Source organism: Heterocephalus glaber, unplaced genomic scaffold (genome assembly GCF_053883595.1).
Source record: "Heterocephalus glaber isolate CG9 unplaced genomic scaffold, H.glaber_assembly_v1.0 deba00001666, whole genome shotgun sequence".
In the NCBI taxonomy this organism is placed as follows: domain Eukaryota; kingdom Metazoa; phylum Chordata; class Mammalia; order Rodentia; family Bathyergidae; genus Heterocephalus; species Heterocephalus glaber.
The window spans coordinates 22,442,983-22,464,268 of NW_028258406.1; the positions used below are offsets into that span (position 1 = coordinate 22,442,983).

At 42.9% G+C, this 21,286-nt stretch overlaps 2 protein-coding genes across 5 annotated transcripts in view; both read right to left on the bottom strand.

The window, feature by feature from the left end:
* The window catches only part of LOC147822287 (uncharacterized), a 93,181-nt gene extending 73,521 nt beyond the window's left edge, over window positions 1–19,660 (bottom strand). For both annotated transcript variants that reach the window (XM_087197367.1, XM_087197366.1), the window contains exon 1: window positions 2,462–19,660. In XM_087197367.1, the coding sequence (XP_087053493.1) occupies window positions 13,814–14,929 (1,116 nt within the window). In that variant the 5' untranslated portion in view covers window positions 14,930–19,660 and the 3' untranslated portion in view covers window positions 2,462–13,813. The remainder of the gene's footprint in view (window positions 1–2,461) is intronic.
* Window positions 16,545–21,286, bottom strand: part of Tmem272 (transmembrane protein 272) — a 34,439-nt gene continuing 29,697 nt past the window's right edge. For all 3 annotated transcript variants that reach the window (XM_087197369.1, XM_087197368.1, XM_087197370.1), the window contains one exon: window positions 16,545–20,020. In XM_087197369.1, the coding sequence (XP_087053495.1) occupies window positions 19,658–20,020 (363 nt within the window). In that variant the 3' untranslated portion in view covers window positions 16,545–19,657. The remainder of the gene's footprint in view (window positions 20,021–21,286) is intronic.

Here is a 21,286-nt window from a genome sequence, read left to right on the forward strand (position 1 = left end):
GTCTCTATTTCTCAGTAAATGACTTGGCTAAAGTCATAGGATGATAACTGATAAAGCCAAAGCAGATTTTCCATTTATTCAGCACTCACTGTAGGTGCTCAAAGGGTGAGCCCCAAGCCAGCAGCACCAACCCCTCCTGGGAAACCTATTGGAAAAGCCTTCTGTGTCTAGAGGTTGGCACCCTGGGGGAGCCCAGCAGTCTGGCTTCACATGCCCTGCAAGTGAAAGCTGGTAGAACCCTTGTCCACAGTGTCACATGAACCCAAGCCCTGCCTAGGAAACTTAGCAAGTTCCTGTCTCAAAAAAGGGGGAAGAGGGCCAGGAATGAGGCTCAGGGCCAAGACCCTGGGTTCAGTCCCCAGCACCATAAAATAAAAGTAAAGTAAAATAAAATAAATAAATTACCCAGGGAATGATTCGGGTCAGGCAGCTTTAGGAAACTATGACCAGGTCCTGCTGTCAAGGGGGCCAACACAAGAAGGCTTTATAAATATCCTGGTGTGCCAAGGAAAACACTGTAAATCCTAACTACAATGTCTCACACTGAAATCAAAATTAGGTTGTTACCTTTCCCTCCAATTCACTAAACGCACAGCAGCAAGAAAACCTAAATTTCATTTTCTCTTATCTCTGTGGACCCTTAGCCTGACTTCTACTTTCCCTCAAGGAGGGAAAATCAGGAGAGTCCATGTCTAAAAGCAAGGTAGGTGATTCTTTCCCAATACTGAGAATTGAACCCACTGAGCTGCATTCATAGCCCTTTTTTCATTTTAAAATTTTGAGACAGGGTCTCACTAACTTATCACCAAGTTGCCCAGGCTGGACTCAAACTTACCATTCTCCTGCCTCAGCCTCCTAGAGTACTGAGACAAGTGAGCATGACCATAACCAGCTGGAAGGGAGAGATTTTTATAAGCTTGTTCTCTGGAACCAGCCAAAGGTTGGAAGCCAGTTGGCATTCATGCTGCATTCTGTGTGACTTGGAAAAATCCAGCAAATAGCGGCTAACGCTAGAGGACATGCTCTTTTAAAGTGACTGTCTGCCACTGTTCGTCTGAATTCAGTAGGAAAGGGCCAAAGGGTCACCTGGGAAACACAACTGACAGCTACTCTTCCCACCATGCTCTATAGCAATTGGCCCTGAGGATCTGAACTTTTTCCAAAACCACGTGGATGAAAGAGTTCCATCTCATTTTCTGGTATGATGGAAACTGATAAAAACCTTAGTGTCGGGAAGACAGGAAGTCTCTCTGAGATGAAAATCAGGAGATCTTTATAAAATGCCAGTCTAGGCTCAGTAGGAAGCTACTGCATTGCAATCTCAAGGGGTGGTGCCCAAAACTGGTATTTTAAACGTGGCTTACAACAAACCAATTTTGTAGCACACTTTTCAAAAACAATTATTACCTGGTCTCATTTTGTAGGGCCTACCTAGATCTGTTTTACACAGCAGGAAGAATAAAGCCACCAACTTTTACCCATCCTGGCTAATCATAGAAGTGTGCCCAGCTTCAAACAACTTGGTTTTAATTTCTTCTCTTCGTAATGTAAAATTAGAGAAAGATATTTAATATAAGCATTAAAGATAATTGCAGTATTTGCTAAGCATCTTGATGTAGACTATGATGATAATGAGAACGTACAGAAGAAAACGAAACAAAATTTCTCTGCCTGTAATTCTTACGAGCAGACAGCGTTGAGAACCACTGGTCAGCCTACTGTCACACCCTGAGAACCTCAAGATGACAGAGCGCAGAGTAGGGCCCCTCGAGCGCGATCACAGGCTGGAGCGATCCGCACAACCAGGCTCAGGGCACAGCCCACGCTGCCCGGAAGCCCGCGCTTGAGCGAGCGGTCGCAGTTCACACGCGTGATCTTTCTAGCGAGAAAAAAACACACCGCGGGAAAAGTACTAAGATGGGCCTCAGCTAACAATTTAAAACTAGCCCTGTCTGAAACTAAATAGAGTGCCTGAGCCCCGCCCCTCGGTTCTGGCCCCGCCCCACCCCTAGCCCCCGCCCCTTCGGGCCACCTCCGCCGAAGGGCGCGTGTCCCGCTCGCTCGGAAGCCAGCTAGCCCAGTCCTTCAGACTACCGGGCCTGGTAGCGTCGAGAGGCGGGCTTCCAGCGACTTCCTCCAGCCCACCCTCCGGCTGCTAGGTTGCTGGCGTCACAGTAGTTCAAGACTTGGTTTGTCCAGCGAGGTGGCGAAGGAGCGACGGTCATGGGGAGTCTGGTCACGTGACCCCCTCCCCCCAGCAGCCCGCCGCGCGGACCTCGGCCGCCGGGCTTGGTGTATTCGCACAGCCTCTAGGCGAGCACGCGAGGCTGCGGCTGAGAAGCGTTGGGGTGCGCACCATACAAGAGACCCTTGCCCCCTCCCCGGCCCGCACCGCACGGAGCCGCCCCCGGTGACGTCATCGCGTTATGTAAGAGCCGCGGCTTCCGATGCTTTTCCTTACCCGGCTAGCCGCCTGAGGTCTGGGAGTCCCACCGTCTTCTCCTCCCCAGCCTGAGGCTTGGATTTACCCCTGCTCCGCTAGAGGAATCGCGGAGTTGAAAAGGTGTTTGGGAAATACCTGCATGCTCAGTCATGCTGGGTAGGGCCGGGATGTGAAAATGGCCCTGAACCGCACCTTTTAGAATTTGGTTACCTAGAAAATCATGCAGATTTCTCCGCCAAATGAGCATTATCATAACTAGCAGTTTCTAAGTTTCAACGTGTATTCCTTTGCCCAGTGCCCCAGGGACAACTCTCTTTTAGTGCTTGTCAGGTGCAGAGTAGGTTGGTAGCAAGCACACAAAAACAGCCGCCGAGAGACAAGCCTGGGACTCCCACCCGAGAGGTGACACTGTCTCTGAAGTCCAGACCTTTGCCACTAATTGTGTAACTTCATGCAGTGCCATGGAAGGTTCCCGATATCCCAGATCTTCATCGGCCTCAGTCTAAGTCCAAATAAAGCCTGCAGCGCAGGTAAGGGTATGATTGTTACCTCAACCCAGATCTCAGAGAAGTCGTTCACCCCTATTCCCGGCTCTGTTACATAGGACTTATACGCCCCTGTCCACCACACTTGACCTCCATCCTTGTGAGAGACGGGTCTGGCTGCCTGTCATTCCGTTTACTCTGTACAGGTTTATCTAACTCGCCCAGAGACTGAGCGCTCTTACGTAAGATGTGTCGAGGCCAACTGCTTTACTAGCCTCGGTCCCTAACACACAAGATCACTGCCCACCCCTACTCACCAGTGGGCATGTTTTCATTTCATAATAACTTTTGAAATAAACTTGTCCTAACAACTTGACCCTCTGTACAGGACCTTGAATAAGAGCATTGCTCTTATTCCTGACAGAGTGATGAAAGGAAGTTTAAGTGGCAGTTTGCAAAAACCCCTCGGTCTGTTGTGACTCGATGCCTGTCCCGGTTGGCTGGAAGAATATTTTAGATCTCCAGAGTTGCACACTGTGCTTTGTATACTTTGCTTTGTGTCAGCAATGGAAAAGATGTCAGTCTGCTACAAATCTCTCTCATCACTTCAGGAAATGTGCATTTGGTTCACAGAGAGGGAGTGAAAAATAATCTTGAACTACAGGATCCTTAGGGAGCATTGTGGCCCCTTGAAGTAATGGGAAGGGAGGGTGTGGAAATCTAGCCCTCTCGATTAGCCATGTGCACATCATTCCACATACACTCAATCTTGGATTTTTTATTGGTAAAGTGGGAATTAATATGCTCACTGCATGGAGTCGTTGGATGATTAAAAGTATTCATTATAAAGAGCTTAGTTTCATACAAGGTGATCAAGAATGTTGCTCTCAAGTTTTCTTATTCCTTTCTCTTACACTTAATAGCAAAGCAGTGTAAATGTTCCACTAGCACAGGAAGTGTTAAATATTTAGCTAATCTTGACAAATGTGGGTGGAGAAGGAGGTGTGGAGTAAGAATCCATGGCTTCCTGCATAACAGATATGTGTAATAGGAAGGCTGTGTCCTTTTGTACACACTCACCAGTGCTCATATTGCCTTCCACTGATGCTCAGTACCAGTTTCTCTAGCCAAGTTGTCATGGCAACACCAACTGCCAATGAGATCATGTAAGGCAAGGTCATAATGGCAATGCTGCCTTAATATTTTACATAGCAAAGCCACTTAGTTAATATGATGAATAACTGTAAATCATAAGTCCATAGGAAGCTGAGCAGCATTCACGTACGCATTTAATGTGCAGTTGGGAGTGGGGAATAGAAATGAAAGTGCAGGGAAAGGAACAAAAAGAAAGAGGATGAGGCAGAGGATGGATAAGAAGGTCTCTGATGCTGATTCTTGTTTTACTCAGTGTAGACCATGCACAGGTCCTGACCCTATCTGTGCAGCAGGTCAGGACCTGGACATAGATTAAGGGACTGGCATTGGGCTTTTCCTAATGACAAGGGGTAGGTGGGAACACAGACACCCAGCCTCAATAGCAGGTCTTATATAAGAAATACGAGGTGATTATGTTCTGGAGTTTATGCCAATGGAAGAGAGAAGCAGTGGAGGAGGAAGATGCACATGGTGGACACCAAGTCACCCTCCTCCTGCTGCTGTTTAGTGGCTCATACAGTCACCATTTGGAAAGGCCTCTCCAGTTGCTCCCCTGTACCTTTTATAGACTGGCACACTTGAGGGCTGGCTATTGCCTGTCCAAACCAACATCCTAATGGACAAATCATTTAAGGATTTCCTTTCATAAGAAGCTAATCACTGTACAGGCTTCTAGCAAGACCTTTAGCAATGGGGAGCTGATGTGGGAAAGAGACCCAGTTTGCACTGAATAGCCTTTTTCGAGTTTTGTCCCATGTGCATGAATTATTTATTCAGATAAAACCATGTGGAGCTCTCCCTTTCCCCCACCAGCTTGTCACTCTACAGGGGCTAGACACATGGTGGTAAGATGGGCCCAAGGTGTTGAGAATTGGGATCAAGGGTCAGGAGGCCAGAGTTCAGCTCTGACACCTCTTCAGAAGAGATCCTATGCTTCTGTGAGCCTCAGTTTCCTATGTGGGAGTACAACTGGACAGTCCCCACAGTGTAGTAGTGAAGGCAAAATAAATGAAATTTTCTGTTACTTAACAAATACATACATTCCACATACTAGGTGCCAAGCCCCATTCTAAGCTTATAAACAAGGAGAGTGAGACACAAGTTTGAGGGGTGTGTCCAAGATCACAGGAATTTAGAAAGGGGCAGAGTCAGGATTCCAGCCCTGGGTCCAGATGTCTCACACATTTAACCACTTTTCTGTAGGGACAGAGGACATGATCCATAGTGACTTCTTGGTTTCTTTTAGTAACTTCTATGGGGCTGAAAACTTTCACAACAATATCCTCTCCTTTACTAAGCTAAATAATGATCTCAAGACCAGCCTGGACTACATAGTGAGATCCTGCCTCAAAAAAGACCCTGCTTTCAATTCTTAGACGTGTATGCCCTGAAGTAGGATTGCTGGATCATATGGCGATTCTATTATTCTTTTTTTTTTTTTTTTTTTTTTGGTACAGGGGATTGAACTCGGGTCCTTGCGCTTTCGCAGCAGGCGGCGAAACCACTGAGCTCCGGCCCTATTATTCATTTTTTTAATGGGCCTTCAGAGAGTTTCCTATAGTGGCTATACCATTTTACATTCCCGACAACACCACACAGGTTCCAATTTCTCCACATCCTTTTAGGTTCTTGTTGTTGCTGTTTTTAAATAGTAGCCATCTTAATGGGTGTGAGATGGTATTTCACTGTGACACATTTTTATTTTTGTTACATATCTTAAAATACATTCAGCAATATTCAGGTGTTGCTTCCATTTTGTATTTTTGTTGCCCAATATATCTTAGTTATACATACGCATTCACTCACATGCTTTTGAAAGGATAGTTTGATCCTTCTGTCTGTGGTTTTACTGATTTTTTCTTTTAGTAGTTTTGTAGTGATTTTGTGCTGATACATTCCTGAGGACTATAAAGAATAACATATAACCTAATCAATTTCTGTCCTCTCAGGAGTTCTGTCCCTAATGTTGGGGACATTGAATCTCCCTCAGACAAGTTACATACCTTAATCCAAAAGGTTCTGTAACAGCCTTCCTCAGGCATTTTGGTTTAAAGACTAACAAAGAGGAAAAGGAAAACAGTTTCTCAGACTATTTTGTTCATATGGAAAAATAAAATTTTTCATTACTAGTTTTCCCATTTTGGTTCACAGACATGATAGATCATGCCAGTTGCCTCTTTAAACAAACATTGGCCATGTTGGAGGGAGATCTCTCTGTACTGAGAGTATAGGAAGTAGGGAAAAGCATGTTACAATATAATATGAACATAAGCAAAAAGTATTTATATTATTGTAGAAAGTACATACAAATGATTAAATATACATAGACGTGTTCTGGAAGAATGGTAACAAAATTAACACCATGCTTTTTTGGAGACGGGCTGGCCTTTAGGGTGGGGCTTAAAATCTTTTACTTTTATCTTTATACCCTGTGACACTATTTGAATTGGTAGCCTTAGCATGTATAGTTTTTATAATAAAAATGCTAAAAATAGTAGTCATTTAAGGAAAATGACAAGGCTATAAAAGAGAACATGCTAGTGATCTATCCCATGCCTCAAGCCATGGAGATAATGCTGGATGTAGAGTCTGAGTCCGGACTTCAAGTGGAGCAGGAGTGTCCAACCGGTGGCCCAAGGGCTACATGTGGCCCTGGACAGAGGACAGTGCGGCTGCACAAGACTGTAAACTTTTAAGATCATTGTGTGATTTTTAGCATGATATTTTTCATGACTTGATTGTGCAGTGCCCGAGTGTGGACAGTGTAGGTGACAACAGAATCCCATGTAGGGGAGGACGCAGTGCAGCGCTAACCAATGCCAGGAAGCAACTTGGCAAGTGAAACGCCGCAATTACTGATAGTAGTATTTGACCCTGTTTGTGTGTGTGTGTGTGTGTGTGTGTGTGTGTATGCTTGTGAAGACAGGCATTTCTTATTAAGCAGACATGTAAAGTTTCTTATTATTAAACTTGGGCTTGCCGTGCTATTTTGTAAGACAAGTTAAAATATTAAAAATAAATGAAATTTTGTTGCTTATATTTATTAACTATATTATATATATATTTTTGGTACCAGGGATTGAACTCGGGTCCTTGCACTTGTGTAGCAGGCGGTGAAACCACTGAGCTAAATTCCTGGCCCAACTATATTATATTTTATGTGTGGCCCAATCCTTCTTCATTCAGTATGGCCCAGGTGAACCAGAAAGATTGGGGACCCATGATATAATGTGGTTTATGGAGGCTGTGGTCCCAGGAGAAACTCAGATGAGGGTGACAGAAAGGGTGGGGGTAGAGGGCAGATGCTAAGAGAGCATGTGGCTTCAAATGAAGTCCAGCTTCCACCTGATCCCTAAGGGGCACAGAGCTCTGGAGCATAAATGACACGAGTTTGACCTGATCTGAAACAGGGCGTTGGGCTTTCTCTCCCTCCTCCCTACTCAGCCCTGACCTACGGGTGCCGGCTGGGTGAGGAGAGCAGTTACTGCCACACAGCCTGGATCCACTGGCCTGAAAGGGAGGCGCCAGGAACTGAGCAGGTGTGACTGCTGTAGGGCAAACTTGTTGGGGAACCTGGGAGATCATAGGGTTGACCACAGGGATCCCAAAGGAATCTGGGAGCAACCCTTTCCTCCGTAACATGGGAACTGAAATTGGCTGCAAGGTTTTGGAAGCTGAAATAATAAAGAAACAAGAAATTTTAAAAACACCGGTTTGAAAGGATCCAGTCAGACTGAAGGAGTTTTGCAGTTATGGGAGAATCAGAAGGTGGGAGAAGAGGCCATGGGGCAGCTCACAGGCCTCTTACCCTCAAGAGTGGAGCCATGCAGAAAGGAGATAGTGAGTGTTCTAGGAGGCTGCCTTTGGGGTTTTTTGAGGATGAGGTGTCTTTGTTTTGTTTTGGGTTTTTGAGACAGAGTCTTGCTATGTAGCCCAGGCTGGCCTTGAATTTGTGATCCTCCTTGCTTTGGCTTCTCAAGTCTTAGGGTTACAAGTGTGGGCCACCATGCCTAGCTCTTTGCTTTTTTTTTTTTTTAGCTTCATTGACAATATGTCTTATCATTGATTGTATCTTCTTTTCTGCTTTAGCTGCTATGGAAATTCAAATCCAAGGATAAGTAACCCAGGGAATAAGGCCAAATAAAGGCAGGGACTGACTTAGGAGGGTGGATGCTAATGGTCTAATGTTTCAAGGATTGCTTCACAGGGGCCTCGTGGCCTAACCATGAGCTCCCCTGCTGCCCTCACCAGTAAAGCCCTGCCCAGCAGGGGAGCAGGTCCCCCTATAGTCAGGCTGGCTGCTCCTCACCCACTCAACCTAATGAGTGCCACCTCCCTGCAAGTCTGTGAAATTATTCAAATAAGCCAATCACACCTTTCATGGGAGCTAAGTACCCTCTGGTTGCTATATGGCATGACTATGTGGCTTGACCCTCAGCTCCTGATGGTTTGCTGTGCTCCTGAGTGTCTCCTCCCCAGGCCAAGTGGCCCTGAATATCAGCCTGTGACTGCCTGGTCTAGGCTCTGATAATATGGGACAGATAATAAACTACTGTCATCCCCTCCTTCCAGTGTCAGGGTTGTGTGTTCAGCCATCTCATACGATTTAGGGCAGGGGACCTTCCCTTATTAATGGGGCAAAGAGGAGCTGATCAGAACAGGAATGTTTTGAGTCCTAAGTCTGTCTTCCAAAATATACTACATAACTTAACTGCTATACCAAGCTGGCCTGAAAAGTGAACTACTGAAATTCAAACTCTATAACAGACACTTGTTCTTCTTAGTTCTGTACTCATAAAAAGAGAAATCACTAGAATAACTAAGAAGGATTTTCTGTTCATTCTTATAGACTCTCTACTGCAGATCATCTACCCACTTGACAATTGAGTTTCATGGAGCAAAATTTGTCTAAATCTGGCCTGATGTTCACCAGTATCAATATGCATACAGGTGTGATCAAGAAATATGGTTAATGTTTAAAATTTAAAAATTACAATAAAAACCACATTTTACTTAATCCCCCTCAAAATACTCCCCCTTGCTTAGAACACACATCCCATTGTTCTTGCCACTTTCTAAAGCAGTTTACAGTTCATGATTACAGCATTTTCTATTAAACAAAAGTGTTACAGTGTGTGCTCATCCACCTTATTCACCAGATGACTTGTGGCCCTTGCGCTTTTTTTGGTACCGGGGATTGAACTTGGGACGTTGCATTTATGAGGCAGGCGGCAGAACCACTGAGCTAAATCCCCAGCCCAGCTCTTCCTTAAAGTCAAAATGACCATGACAGGGAAACATTTTGACTCAATTCAGGTCATTGAGACAGCCAAGACACTGTAACTAAAAATTTGAAAGAAGACTTCCAGAACTGCTTCAGAAAACAGCAAGAATGATAGGATAGGTGTGTTAGAAGCAAAAGGGAATATTCTGAGGGGGACTAATGGCAACCTGTAGGCTATACCCTCAGGAATCCCACTGAAAGTAACAATAAGCAAAGCATCCCATGGACGTGGGGATTCTCTTCCCCAGGCTAAGGAAGATCCCAGGAACAAACTGTACAGTTTATTTCATCATTTTATTTTTTTTTAATTTATATATTAATTGGTACATTTTAGGTATACATTTACATTTATCATTGGGTGTTTGTACCTGTACGTGATGTATCTTAGTTCTTATTTTCCCCCCATTACCTATGCGCCCTTCACCCCCTCCACCCTTCCCTATTTACATAGACTTTGTTTCCATTTTTTTTCTTTCTCATAATTTTTCCTTTCTTTTCTTCCCTTTCCCCTTCCCCTCCCACCACACCTACCCCTTTGGACCTTTTCCTATTTTAAATTATCAATTATTCGTTTTAATCATTTTCATCCTTATTTACACTTTCAGTTTCTCACACTAGAGAAACTATTTGGTACACATGTGTGTCTTATTTATTTCAGTTAAGAGTATGGCCTCAATATGCATCCATTTAGCTATAAATGACTCTAGTTTCTCATTCTTTATGGCTGAGTAGTACTCCATTTTATAAAAAAAAACACATCTTCTTTATCCAGTTTCCAGCTGGTGGGCACTTGGGCTGTTTCCAAACCTTAGCTATTGCAAACTGTGCTACTATAAACATAGGTGCACATATATCGCTCTGGTATGATTCTTTTAATTCTTTGGGGAAGATACCCAGTAGGGGAATAGCTGGGTCAAATGGAACCTCTAGTCCTACTTCTTTGAGGTATCTCCATACGGATTTCCACAGTGGTTGCACCAGTCTAGACTCCCACCAACAATGGAGAAGGGTTCCTTTCTCTCCACACCCCCGCCAGCATCTGTTAGTGGTTGATTTCTTGATAGCAGCCATTCTTTGTGGGGTGAGGTGGAATCTCAATGTTGTTTTCATCTGCATCTCTCGAATGACCAGTGATGTTGAACATTTTTTCATATATTTATTTGCTGCTTTTACTTCTTTGTCTGAGAAATGTCTGTTCATTTCGGATGCCCATTTTTGAATTGGGTCTTTGAATTTGGGGGGTCTGATTTTTGGCAATTCTTTATACAGTCTCGATAGAAGACCTTTGAGGTACAGCTGCTAAAAATTTCTTCCCATATTGTAGGTTGTCTCTTAGCTCTGTTGGTAGTTTCTCTTGCAGTGCAGAAGCTTTTTAATAAGATGAGATCCCAGTTGTTGATTCTTTATGTTAGCTCCCGTGCTACTGAAGTTTTGTTCATAAAGTCTTTTCCTATGCCAATGTCATTGAGAGTTCTACCTAACTTATCTTCCAGCAAGTTTACTGTTTCTGTCTTGATATTTAGCTCTTTCATCCACTTCGATCTTAGTTTAGTGCACAGTGAGAGGTATGGGTCTAGTTTTAATCTTTGGTAAGTTGAAATCCAGTTTTTCCAACACCATTTATTGAACAGGCTATCTTTTCTCCAATGAGGGCAATTGGCTTCTTTGTCAAAGATGAGATAGCTGAGTATGTCTGAAGTTGTTTCTGCATCTTCTAATCTATTCCACTGATCTTTGGGTCTGTTTCTTTGCCAGTACTGTGCTGTTTTTATCACAGTAGCTTTGTAGTATAGTTTCAAGTTGGGGATTGTGATACCTCCAGCCATGTTTCTGTTGCCTAGAAGTGCTTTTGCTTCCAAATGAATTTTTGGATTGTTTTCTCTAGTTCTGTGAAGTATATTGTTGGAATTTCAATCGGTATTGCATTAAATCTATATAGTAGTTTTGGAAGTATGACCATTTTCATTATATTGATTCTTCCTACCCAGGAACAAGGGATATCTTTCCATTTTCTTATATCCTCTTTGATCTCCTTCTTCAGAGTGCTGTAGTTTTCAGTGTAGAGGTCTTTTGCTTCCTTTGTTAGGCTGATTCCTAGATATTTCATTTTTTTAGATGCTATTATAAAAGGAATTATTTCCTAAATTTCTCTCTCAATGGGTCTGCTATTTGCGTATAAGAAGGCTATTATTTTTTGAGTGTTGACTTTGTATCCAGCTACTCTACTGAATCTGTCAATTAGGTCTAGAAGACTTTTGACTGAGTTTTTTGGATCTTCTATATAAAGTATCATATCATCAGCAAATAATGACAGTTTCACTTCTTCCTTTCCTATCTTTATTCCTTTTATTTCTTTCTCTTTTCTAATTGCTGTGGCTAATGTTTCCAGAACAATATTGAACAGGAGTGGTGATAGTGGGCATCCTTGTCTTGTTCCTGATTTTAGTGTGAAAGTTTTCAGTTTTTGACCATTTAGTATGATTTTGGCTGTTGGATTTTCATAGATAGCCTTAATCAGGTTGAGATAAAGACCTTCTATTCCAATTTTCTGTAGCGTTTTTATCATGAATGGGTGTTGGATTTTGTCAAATGGCTTTTCTGCATCTATTGAGATGATCATATGGTTTTTGTCCTTGACTCTGTTAATATAGTGTATTACATTTATTGATTTATGGATGTTGAACCATCCTTGCATCCCTGGGGTAAATCCATCTTGGTCAATGTGTATGATCTTCTTGATGACCCTCTGTATTCTGTTTGCCAGTATATTGTTGAGGATTTTTGTATCTATGTTCATTAGGGAGATTGGTCTGCAGTTCTCTGTTTGGGTTGGATCTTCCCTGGTTTTGGAATCAAGGTAACACTTGCTTCCAGGAATGAATTTGGAAGCCTTACTTCCCTTTCAATTTCCTTGATGAGTTTAAAGAGTAATGGTGCTAGTTCTTTAAATGTCTTGTAGAATTCTGCAGTGAAGCCATCTGGACCTGGACTTTTCTTTGTTGGTAAATTTTTTATTACATTTTCAATTTCATTCATTGTTATTGGGGTGTTTAGAATTTATATATCTTCTTCATTTAACTTTGGCAATTTGTATGTATCTAGGAATCTGTCCATTTCTTCTGTGTTTTCCATTTTATTAGAGTACAGGTTCTCAAAGTAGGTATTGGTGATCCTCTGAATTTCTGCTGGATCTGTTGTGGCTTCACCTTTTTCATTCTTAATTGCATGGATTTGAGCCTTTTCTTTCCTTTCTTTGATAAGGTTGGCTAAAGGTTTATCAATTTTATTTATTCTTTCAAAAAACCAGCTCTTCAATTCATTGATTTTTTTTTGTATCATTCTCTTAGTCTCCATTGCATTGATTTCTGCTCAGATCTTTTTAATTTTCTTTCTTGTATGAGCTTTGGGCTTGTTATGCTCTTCTTTTTCTAGGAGCTTGAGGTTCTGCATTAGGTTATTTAACTGAGTTCTCTCTGTTGTCCTAATATGGGCATTCACTGCTATGAATTTCCCACATAGAACTGCTTTCATTGTGTCCCACAGATTCCTGTATGTTGTACTGGCATTATCATTTACTTGTAGAAACTGTCTAATTTCTTCTTTAATTTCCTCTGTGACCCATTAGTTGTTCAGGAGAGTGTTATTCAATTTCCATGTGTTTGGGTGTTCTGCGGTTTCTTATGTTATTGATCTCCAATTTTATTGCACTATGGTCTGATAATATACAGGGGATAACTTGAATTCTTTTACATTTACTTAGATTTGCCGTATGAGCTAGCATGTGATCTATTTTGGAGAATGACCCGTGTGCAGCTGAAAAGAATGTGTATTCTGATTTTGTGGGGTGGAACACTCTATAAACATCTATTAAGTCCATTTGTTCAATAGGTTGGTTCAGTTCTAGAATTTCATTGTTAATTTTCTTGCTAGATGATCTGTCTATTTGTGATAGAGGGGTGTTGAGGTCCCCCACTACAATTATGTTATTGTTTATTTGGTTTTTCATGTCCATTAATATTTGTTTTGTATAGTTAGGGGCATTTGTATTTGGTGCATAAATATTTAGGATTGTCATCTCTTCCTCTTGGGTTGTTCCCTTCACAAGGATGTAGTGACCATCTTTGTCTCTTTTAATTAGTTTTGGTTTGAAATCTACTTTGTCTGCAAATAAGATTGCTACCCCTGCTTTTTTCTGGGTTCCTGTCATGTGGAGAACTGTTTTCCATCCTTTTACTTTCATTCTATGAATTTCCTTTTGAGTTAGGTGTGTTTTTTGTATACAGCATATTGCCGGGTTTTGCATCTTAATCCATTCTGTCAGTCTATTTCTTTTGATTGATGAATTGAGGCCATTCACATTGATAGTTATAATTGAGAGATATTGACTCATTCTTGCCATGATGTTTTATTGTTGTTGGCTCTTTTCTTATTTTTCCCCCTTTCCCTTTAGTGCCTTACTTTGTGTGGTGTCTTCTCTCTGTTGGGCCTCATGGAGTTGTGACCTTCATTGTCTTTTTCTAGGATATTGCATAAAATTGTTTGGAGTGATGGTTTGGTATTCAGGAAATTTCTCAGGTGTCCTTTGTTGTGAAAGTATCTAATTTCCCCATCGATTTTGAAAGGTAATTTTGCCGGATACAACAGTCTAGGTTGGAAGTTATTTTCTTTTAGGGCTTGAAATACTTCACTCCAGGCTCTCCTTGATTTGTGGGTTTGTGTTGAGAAATCTGCCGTGATTCTGATGGACTTTCCTTTGTAGGTGATTTGTTTCTTTTCTCTAACTGTCTGTAGAATTTTGTTCTTCTGTTGGGTTTCTGGGATCTTGACTATTATATGTCTAGGTGTAGATTTTGTTTGGTCATGGCTTGTTGGAGTTCTATATGCCTCACTTATCTGTATGTCCAATTCTCCACCTCTGTCTGGGAAGTTTTCTACTATTACTTCTGTGAACAGTTTTTTTATGTCAATTGTACTTTCTCCTGTTTTTTCGTGGACTCCTATCAGTCTTATGTTATTCTTCTTTGCATCGTCTAGCAGCTGTTGGATTGATTTCTCATAGTCCCTTACTATCTTTAAGAAATCTCTGTTTTCATGGTCCTTAACTGCGATTCTGTCTTCTATATCTGATATTCTCTCTTCAGATTCTCTTAGTCTGCTCTGCATGCTTTCAATGGAGTTTTTAATCTCCTGAATATCTGTTTGAATCTGTTTCATGGATTCCATTTCTTTCTTATGTTGGGCAATCATGGTTTCCATTTCTTTCTTATGCTGGGCATTCATGGCTTCCAGCATGTTTCTGATCTCATCTATTTTCTCATCTGTTTCTGCTCTAGAGCCTCTAATCATGTCTTTCACTCTACTCACCATCTCTGTATTTATCTGGGAGATTATTTCTGCTTTGAATTTTTCTAGAGCATCATGTATCTGCTTTGTTACTTCCTGTGCTATCAGTTCAGGGTGTCCAGGTGGTTGATTATCTGACTTTTCCATCTCATTTCCCCCAGAATTTCCTTTTTGTGGAGTGGAAGCCTGCATTTGTGCCTTGCTTAAATGTCTTCTCATTTTTGTTTTTGGTACTGTCCTTGGTTTAATTCCTGGGTTGATATTTCAGAATTGCTTAATGCAAGTATCTTTGTTGCTTTTGTTTAAAACCCTTGTGGAATGATTGCTTTTCAGAGGTGTCTTCCAGATATGGCTTGTGTTTTTAGGTTTTGAGGCTCTAATGACTCTAAGGCTATTTTACTCTCCTTATACCAGGAAGGAAAACTAATTAGATCAATCACAACATGTTCAGCCAAATGTTACAATCAGCAATACCATAGCATCAAGCGAAGCTTAGAAAATGACAATTTGTGGTAGTTATTAATCTATCACATTTAACTATGTGAAGTATAATCCCTTGTGCCTCTGTAGTGTGGGACCAGGTAGCAGAAGAGCTGGAAGGTGGCAGGGGTGGGGAGGGCATGGAATTGAGCGCTAAACGGAGCACTGGATGAAGGCGGGGCTCCAAGCAGCTCCCAGGACCTCACCGTGCTGTGGGCAGGAACCGGAATGCAGCCAAGGAGCTTCACACTGCTTGTTGACCCGCGGAGAGTTCATCAACATTTTAAAAAGTGCCCACCAAGAAATCAGGCACAAGAGTCAGACAGAAATGATAGATATTGACCCCTTTGCCTCTACTCACACTAAAATATGAGGTGTGATCAAAATATACACTGAATATTTAAATTTTTAAAAAATGAGATGGGCGAATAGAGGAGGGGGTTAAAGAAAAGAATTAAGAAATGTCATGTACCTGTAGTAACTCCCCACAATAATTGTAATCATTATGTACTACAAATGTATCAATAAAAAATAAAATAATAAATGTATTACAGTAAAAGACACATTGCTATTAATTTCCTTCAAAATACTCCCCCTTGCTTTGAGCACACTTGCTCCACCTTTCTTGCTAGTTTCTGAAGCAGTTCTGGTAGTCCTCTTTCGTGAATGTCTTTACGAGGTGTGAATTTAAAAAAATCTAGTGAATGCTTCTGCTGAGTGCCAGCCATCAGAAAAGCAGCCTTATAAAAATATTATGGTAGGGCTGGGGATTTAGCTCAGTGATTTCGGCACCTGCTGCGAAAGAACAAGGACCTGAGTTCGATCCTCGGTCCCCAAAACAAAAACAAAACATTATGGTATGTCCTCATGCACCTTATTCATTGGACTTGGCACTGTGTAACTTCTGGTGCTTCTTCAGAGTCAAAATAACCAGGAAAAGTAAACATTTTGAATTGATTTAGGGCATTGTGGAGGCTGCTACACCAATACAACTAAAGACATTTACGAAAGAGGACTTCAGAACTGCTTCAGAAGGTGACAAGAATGACGGGTTAAAGTGTTTGAAGTACTTTGAGAGGGATTAATGGCAATGTGTCTTTTATCATAATACATTTTTAAAAATTTAAACATTAAAAAAATTATACATTCACCATATTATTTTGATCATACCTTGTAGATGGAAACATGAAGTACTGGAATTAACATCATACTGTCCTCCTGGTTACAACTGAGATCGCCTGGGTTAGTTCACACCTCATGTGTGGCTTGAGTGAACATGTGGTTCTTGGCCCAGTGAAACAGAATCAGTGGGCTCCATATATTAGAGTCTCTAGGAACTGTGATTCTGTTGTGGTTTCTTTTTTTTTTGGTACCCAGGATCAAACTCGGGACCTTGCACTTTTGAGGCAGGTAGTGGCACCACTGAGCTAAATCCCCAGCCTGTGATTCTGTTTTTGAAATAAACCCTTGGATAGCTCTGATGGTTTGCTGAGGTTTGAGAACTACTGATGTGTTGACTCTGGTGAATGGTCCCATTTTATTGCTTGGAACAGTCATTTCTATAGATTCAGGCAAAGAATCATTTTTAGAATGATCCCCAATGTAATAAATAAAATGACTTCAATGTACAGTTTATCTTTGCTGCAGTGTTTTCTCAGATGGGAAATTCTTTTGCCAAGCCATTTCTGGAAAAGGGAACATTTTGTCACTTTTTGGAGCATATTTGGTAAATTATCACTTATACCAAGATAAAGATTTCTGCAGCATTCTAGTGCTACCCAGACCTATCAGAAACTGGGACTCTGCAATGTTTGAGATCTGGCTACTCAAGTACCCAAAACACTAGCCCATATCTGCCATCTGCTAACAGGCTTTTGTTTTTGGTACCAGGGATCAAATTCGGGACTTTTCGCTTGCAAGGCAGGCAGCAGAACCACTGAGCTAAGTCCCTGGCCTTAATAGGTGCTTTTTATACCCATGGTATCCCTCGCCACCCCCTCCCCCCACAGACACTTTCCACTTTTGCTAAGGCTCCAGTACCAGCAGCCTCAGAACCATCCATGTGGAAGCCATGTAGGTGGTTCCTAAGCTTGGGTCTTCAATGCTCATGGATTTGGAAGAGTCAGTGATGGGCTCTCCTCAGGTGAAGGAGTCCAGTCTTCATCCTCTACTCCTATACCCTCTCCTTGGACAGACTCCTCCATCCCGCATGATGCCCAGCAAAGTGTCCTAGCTTCACAGTGAGGTGAGGACAGAGCTGAGACATGAGTGGGAGAACTTCTACTTGCTTGGTTTCCAGAACCAGGAGTCTCCAGCCATGAGGCTCTTTGGGCAGAGCTGTCAATGATGGCCCAGCTGTCTCTGCCCTTGATTCCTGAGCCCCAGGTATGGTAACTTTTCCATCTCGGCCCTTTTGTATTGAATCCGGATGCAGCCTCAGTGTTATTCCCAACACAATATGCAACTCTGGAGCAATCTGGAGAGAATTAAGTATCAAATCTGCATTTTCTTCTCCATGTGGGCATGGCTTACTTTGTGAGGCTGGAGCCTGAATATCCTCAAATCCTTGCTCAGGAGTTAGTATCATCGAGGTGAAGAAAAGTGCTGGTTGCAGTGTAGCCTGGATTAAATTTAGAGATAGGCTCCATTGGCTTTTCAGCTTCGTCCATTTGTATCCAAACACATGCTAAGGGACTGACACATCGTGGCTCAGGGAAAGGAGGTTGAGGTCTTGCCCTGTGTCTGAGCCTGCAGTCTGTCTCTAGCCTGGGACAGACAGGGTGACATGGGACACAATGAGGGTGGCATCGGGCATCTGTACTGATGAGGCAGGGTCTGCAAGCTGCACACCTGCTCAAGGGAAAACGAAAATAGAAGCTGCCTAGGAAAAACGGGCAGGATAAGGGATGTTCCCCTTTTTCCTAGCAAAGAGTGCACCACAAACCTTCTCACCTGGGCAGAAAACCGGACCAAAGGTGACTGCAGGTGACAGACGTGTAGAGAGTGCTTACAAATTCAAATGGAAAGTTTCCATGCACCCACAGTCTCTTTTCTCTGAAAGCCATAGAGAAGAGTGCACCTCTCAGTTTGAGCTGACATGCCTGAGAAATTACGGTGCTTCACACTGATGGCCATTTATGGCTGGGTTTGATTATAAAACACAGGCACACATGCACACAGTGGCTCAGCTCTGTGCATGCAGCTGAAACAGAAGCATGTAAGCAGATGTTGTGCTCCCCTTGGTGATGCCCGCCCCCGAAAATACCCATGACACTGTCTTTATGGAAAATTATAAAGCCAAGGGACCTTGATGGGAGGAGTCCTCCTCTCCCCAAGAAGCATCCACACACTGACTTGGTACTGAGGCTTCAGTAACTTCATCTCACCACAACAGCAGCAAGAGGGAACGTAGTGCCTGCTGTTTGGTATCATTCTAGACTTCCAGATGTCTTGACGTACAAAGCTAAACATGTCATTAAGGAGAAGAGCTATTGTGTGATATTTAGGGTCAGAAACCAAAATCACCTGCACAGGTAGCACCTGGCTGGAAACATACAAGACTGGTTTGTGCCACAAAGCCATCCACAAATCACTGGTCTGTGCCACAGATAACCAGGAAGGACAGGGACTAAAGGCCAAATACTTCATGTGCAATGATAGAACACAGAGCCCAAGACAAAAGGAATCCTGCTATCTGCTAGGCCAGCCCAGCAGGCCAGCCAGAGCCCCTGGATGGACTCTACTTTCTTGACCTTGGCAGATGTTACAGCTATCCTTGGGCTGTCCCCTCCCATTAGATCAAAACTTTCTGATTTGGGATTGGGAGAAACTGCCCCTTAATTTTCCCCAAGAGACTTGGAGTTATTGAAGGACATTTTTCTCTTTTTATTTATTTATTCATTCATTCATTTATTTATTTAATTTTCTTTCTTTTTTTTTTGGTACCAGGGATCGAACTCTGGACCTTGAGCTTTTGAGGAAGGCGCCAGAGCCACTGAGCTAAATCCCCAGCCCTATTTTTCTCTTTTTAATAACAAAAGCCATCACTGCAAGAAAATCTAAGCTCTGTGTTGTCTGAAGAACCACATTCTTTCTTCAGCTTCCTGTGCTGGTGGCTGAATGACCTCCAAGCAGCAATAACAACAAACCTTTCTACAGGAAATTGTGCTGTGATTTGAAAGGGGTCCCCCAGTCTTTGCCTTCCTCATCTTTCCCCTAAAAAAGAAAAATCCCTTTGGTAACTCTTATGAGTATAAAATTCCCACTTGGAGAAGAGCAGGTCCAGGCAGGCCAGAATTTCTTAAGTCTGGTAGAATCCTCAGTACATGTTGGTGGTTCCTGAAATTCCTTCTGGGGACATTCTGTCCACTCATCAGTGTGCTTTTCTCCCAAAATTATGTGTGTATATGTGTGTGCACATGTGTGTCTGTGTGTGTGTGCACACACACTCGTGGGAAGGTGTGGGTGTCAGTCTTCATCGGCAGCGAATCTCCACTTAGAACACACATAGACATAACTGCTGCCCAGGACGAGTAAGACCAGCACAGTGTGGCTGAGCACCAGGACCCCTACTGCAAAGAGGTACAGGGTTTTGTCACAGTAAGCCTGAGGCTGCTGAAAAGGTGGAATAAAGTCTGGCAGGTACACAGAGAAGACCCAGTAATTCCCCAGAATGAACCAGAGGAAGAGGAAGAGGCTGAGGATGAGGTGGATGTAGTATTTGTGCACATTCTGCCTCCAGGGATATTCATCATCATCATCATCATCAATCACCACAGCTTTGGACAGAAGCCACCTCATCCTGGTGGAGTCATGTAGTAGGAGAGACACCTAGGTAATAGCAGGGAGCCGGGGTTGCAGGACAGAGAGGGGGCAAAAGATGGGGAAAGGAAGAAAGAGAGAGAGAGACAGATTATGAAATCTTGCACACTGGAGTTAGAAATGCTTTCAGAGAGTAAAGAAATCTCATTTTGAAAAATTAGATTTAGAACTGGCAGGAGTGAAGGCATGTATCTGTAGCCAGCATCCTCGGTGGCATTTTCCCCTTGAGGTGTGAGCTGGTTTGGATAAGCATTAAGATGATACAAATTTATCTCTGTAGCAAGACTTGGGACCAACTTTCTCTTCTGTTGCTCTAGCACATTTGCATCCAGGTATAACAGTATATAAATGGTACCTGGTCCAGATGCTAAAGGACCTCACAGTCAGCCCCCCTGTCTTGTGAAGAACCCCCAGCAGACTTCCAGATACTTCCTTGCCACTTCCAGGCCATTTCCCAGCCCTGGCAACTCCAGGTACCATTAATCCTTTCTTCTTCCTCCACCCTCCTACCCTGCTTTTCTCTTTGGGATGTTTCCATTCCTCCTGTCTCCAGTGATCTGCAATTCCCAAGTGGGGCTGTGGAGCAAGAGCATTATCCCTTCTGTCCTCATATGTCTCACAAGTCAATGGTGCAAGACCTTGGCCTTTGAACAGTACTCTCAGGGACAAAGATCATCTCCATCCCTGATGGATGGTCCCTGACTCCACCCCTTTGAAATTCTGTTCCTATTTAATTAAACAAAAGACCACCATTCCCACCAGGTTGGACTGGCCAGTGCCTCAGTGTTCCCTCGTGAGGCACAGCTGAGAAGAACATAACCTCTGCTAAGGAAACCTTTGATGGTTCCCTGTCCTCTCTGTCTAGCAGCTGGATCTAGGATCCCATCTGAAAAACCCAACCTGCTCATCTATTCCAACTTCCCAGGGTCCCCACCTCTCCCTTAGCCAAACCCAGGGCACCTTTAACTCATGGTGAACAGAGCTTAGAAAGAATCCTTTGATGACCAAGAGCATGGCAGATTGGTGAGGGAGAGATTCTGAGCTTGGGTTAAATGGGAGGGTAGAGAGGACCCCGGAAATGTCACCAAATTGGTTCCAAACTGGGGCACTGATGTGGACAATAATATCAAGAGGGCTGGAGGGCAGAGGAGCCCAAACTGTGCCTTTGGGTGGGTAGTGATGGTGGCCAGCAGGGGGTGGATAGAGCCTGGAGGTGAGCAGAGAGAAGCGAGGGTTATGACACAGACACGGGAGTTATTTGTGTACAGGTATGTA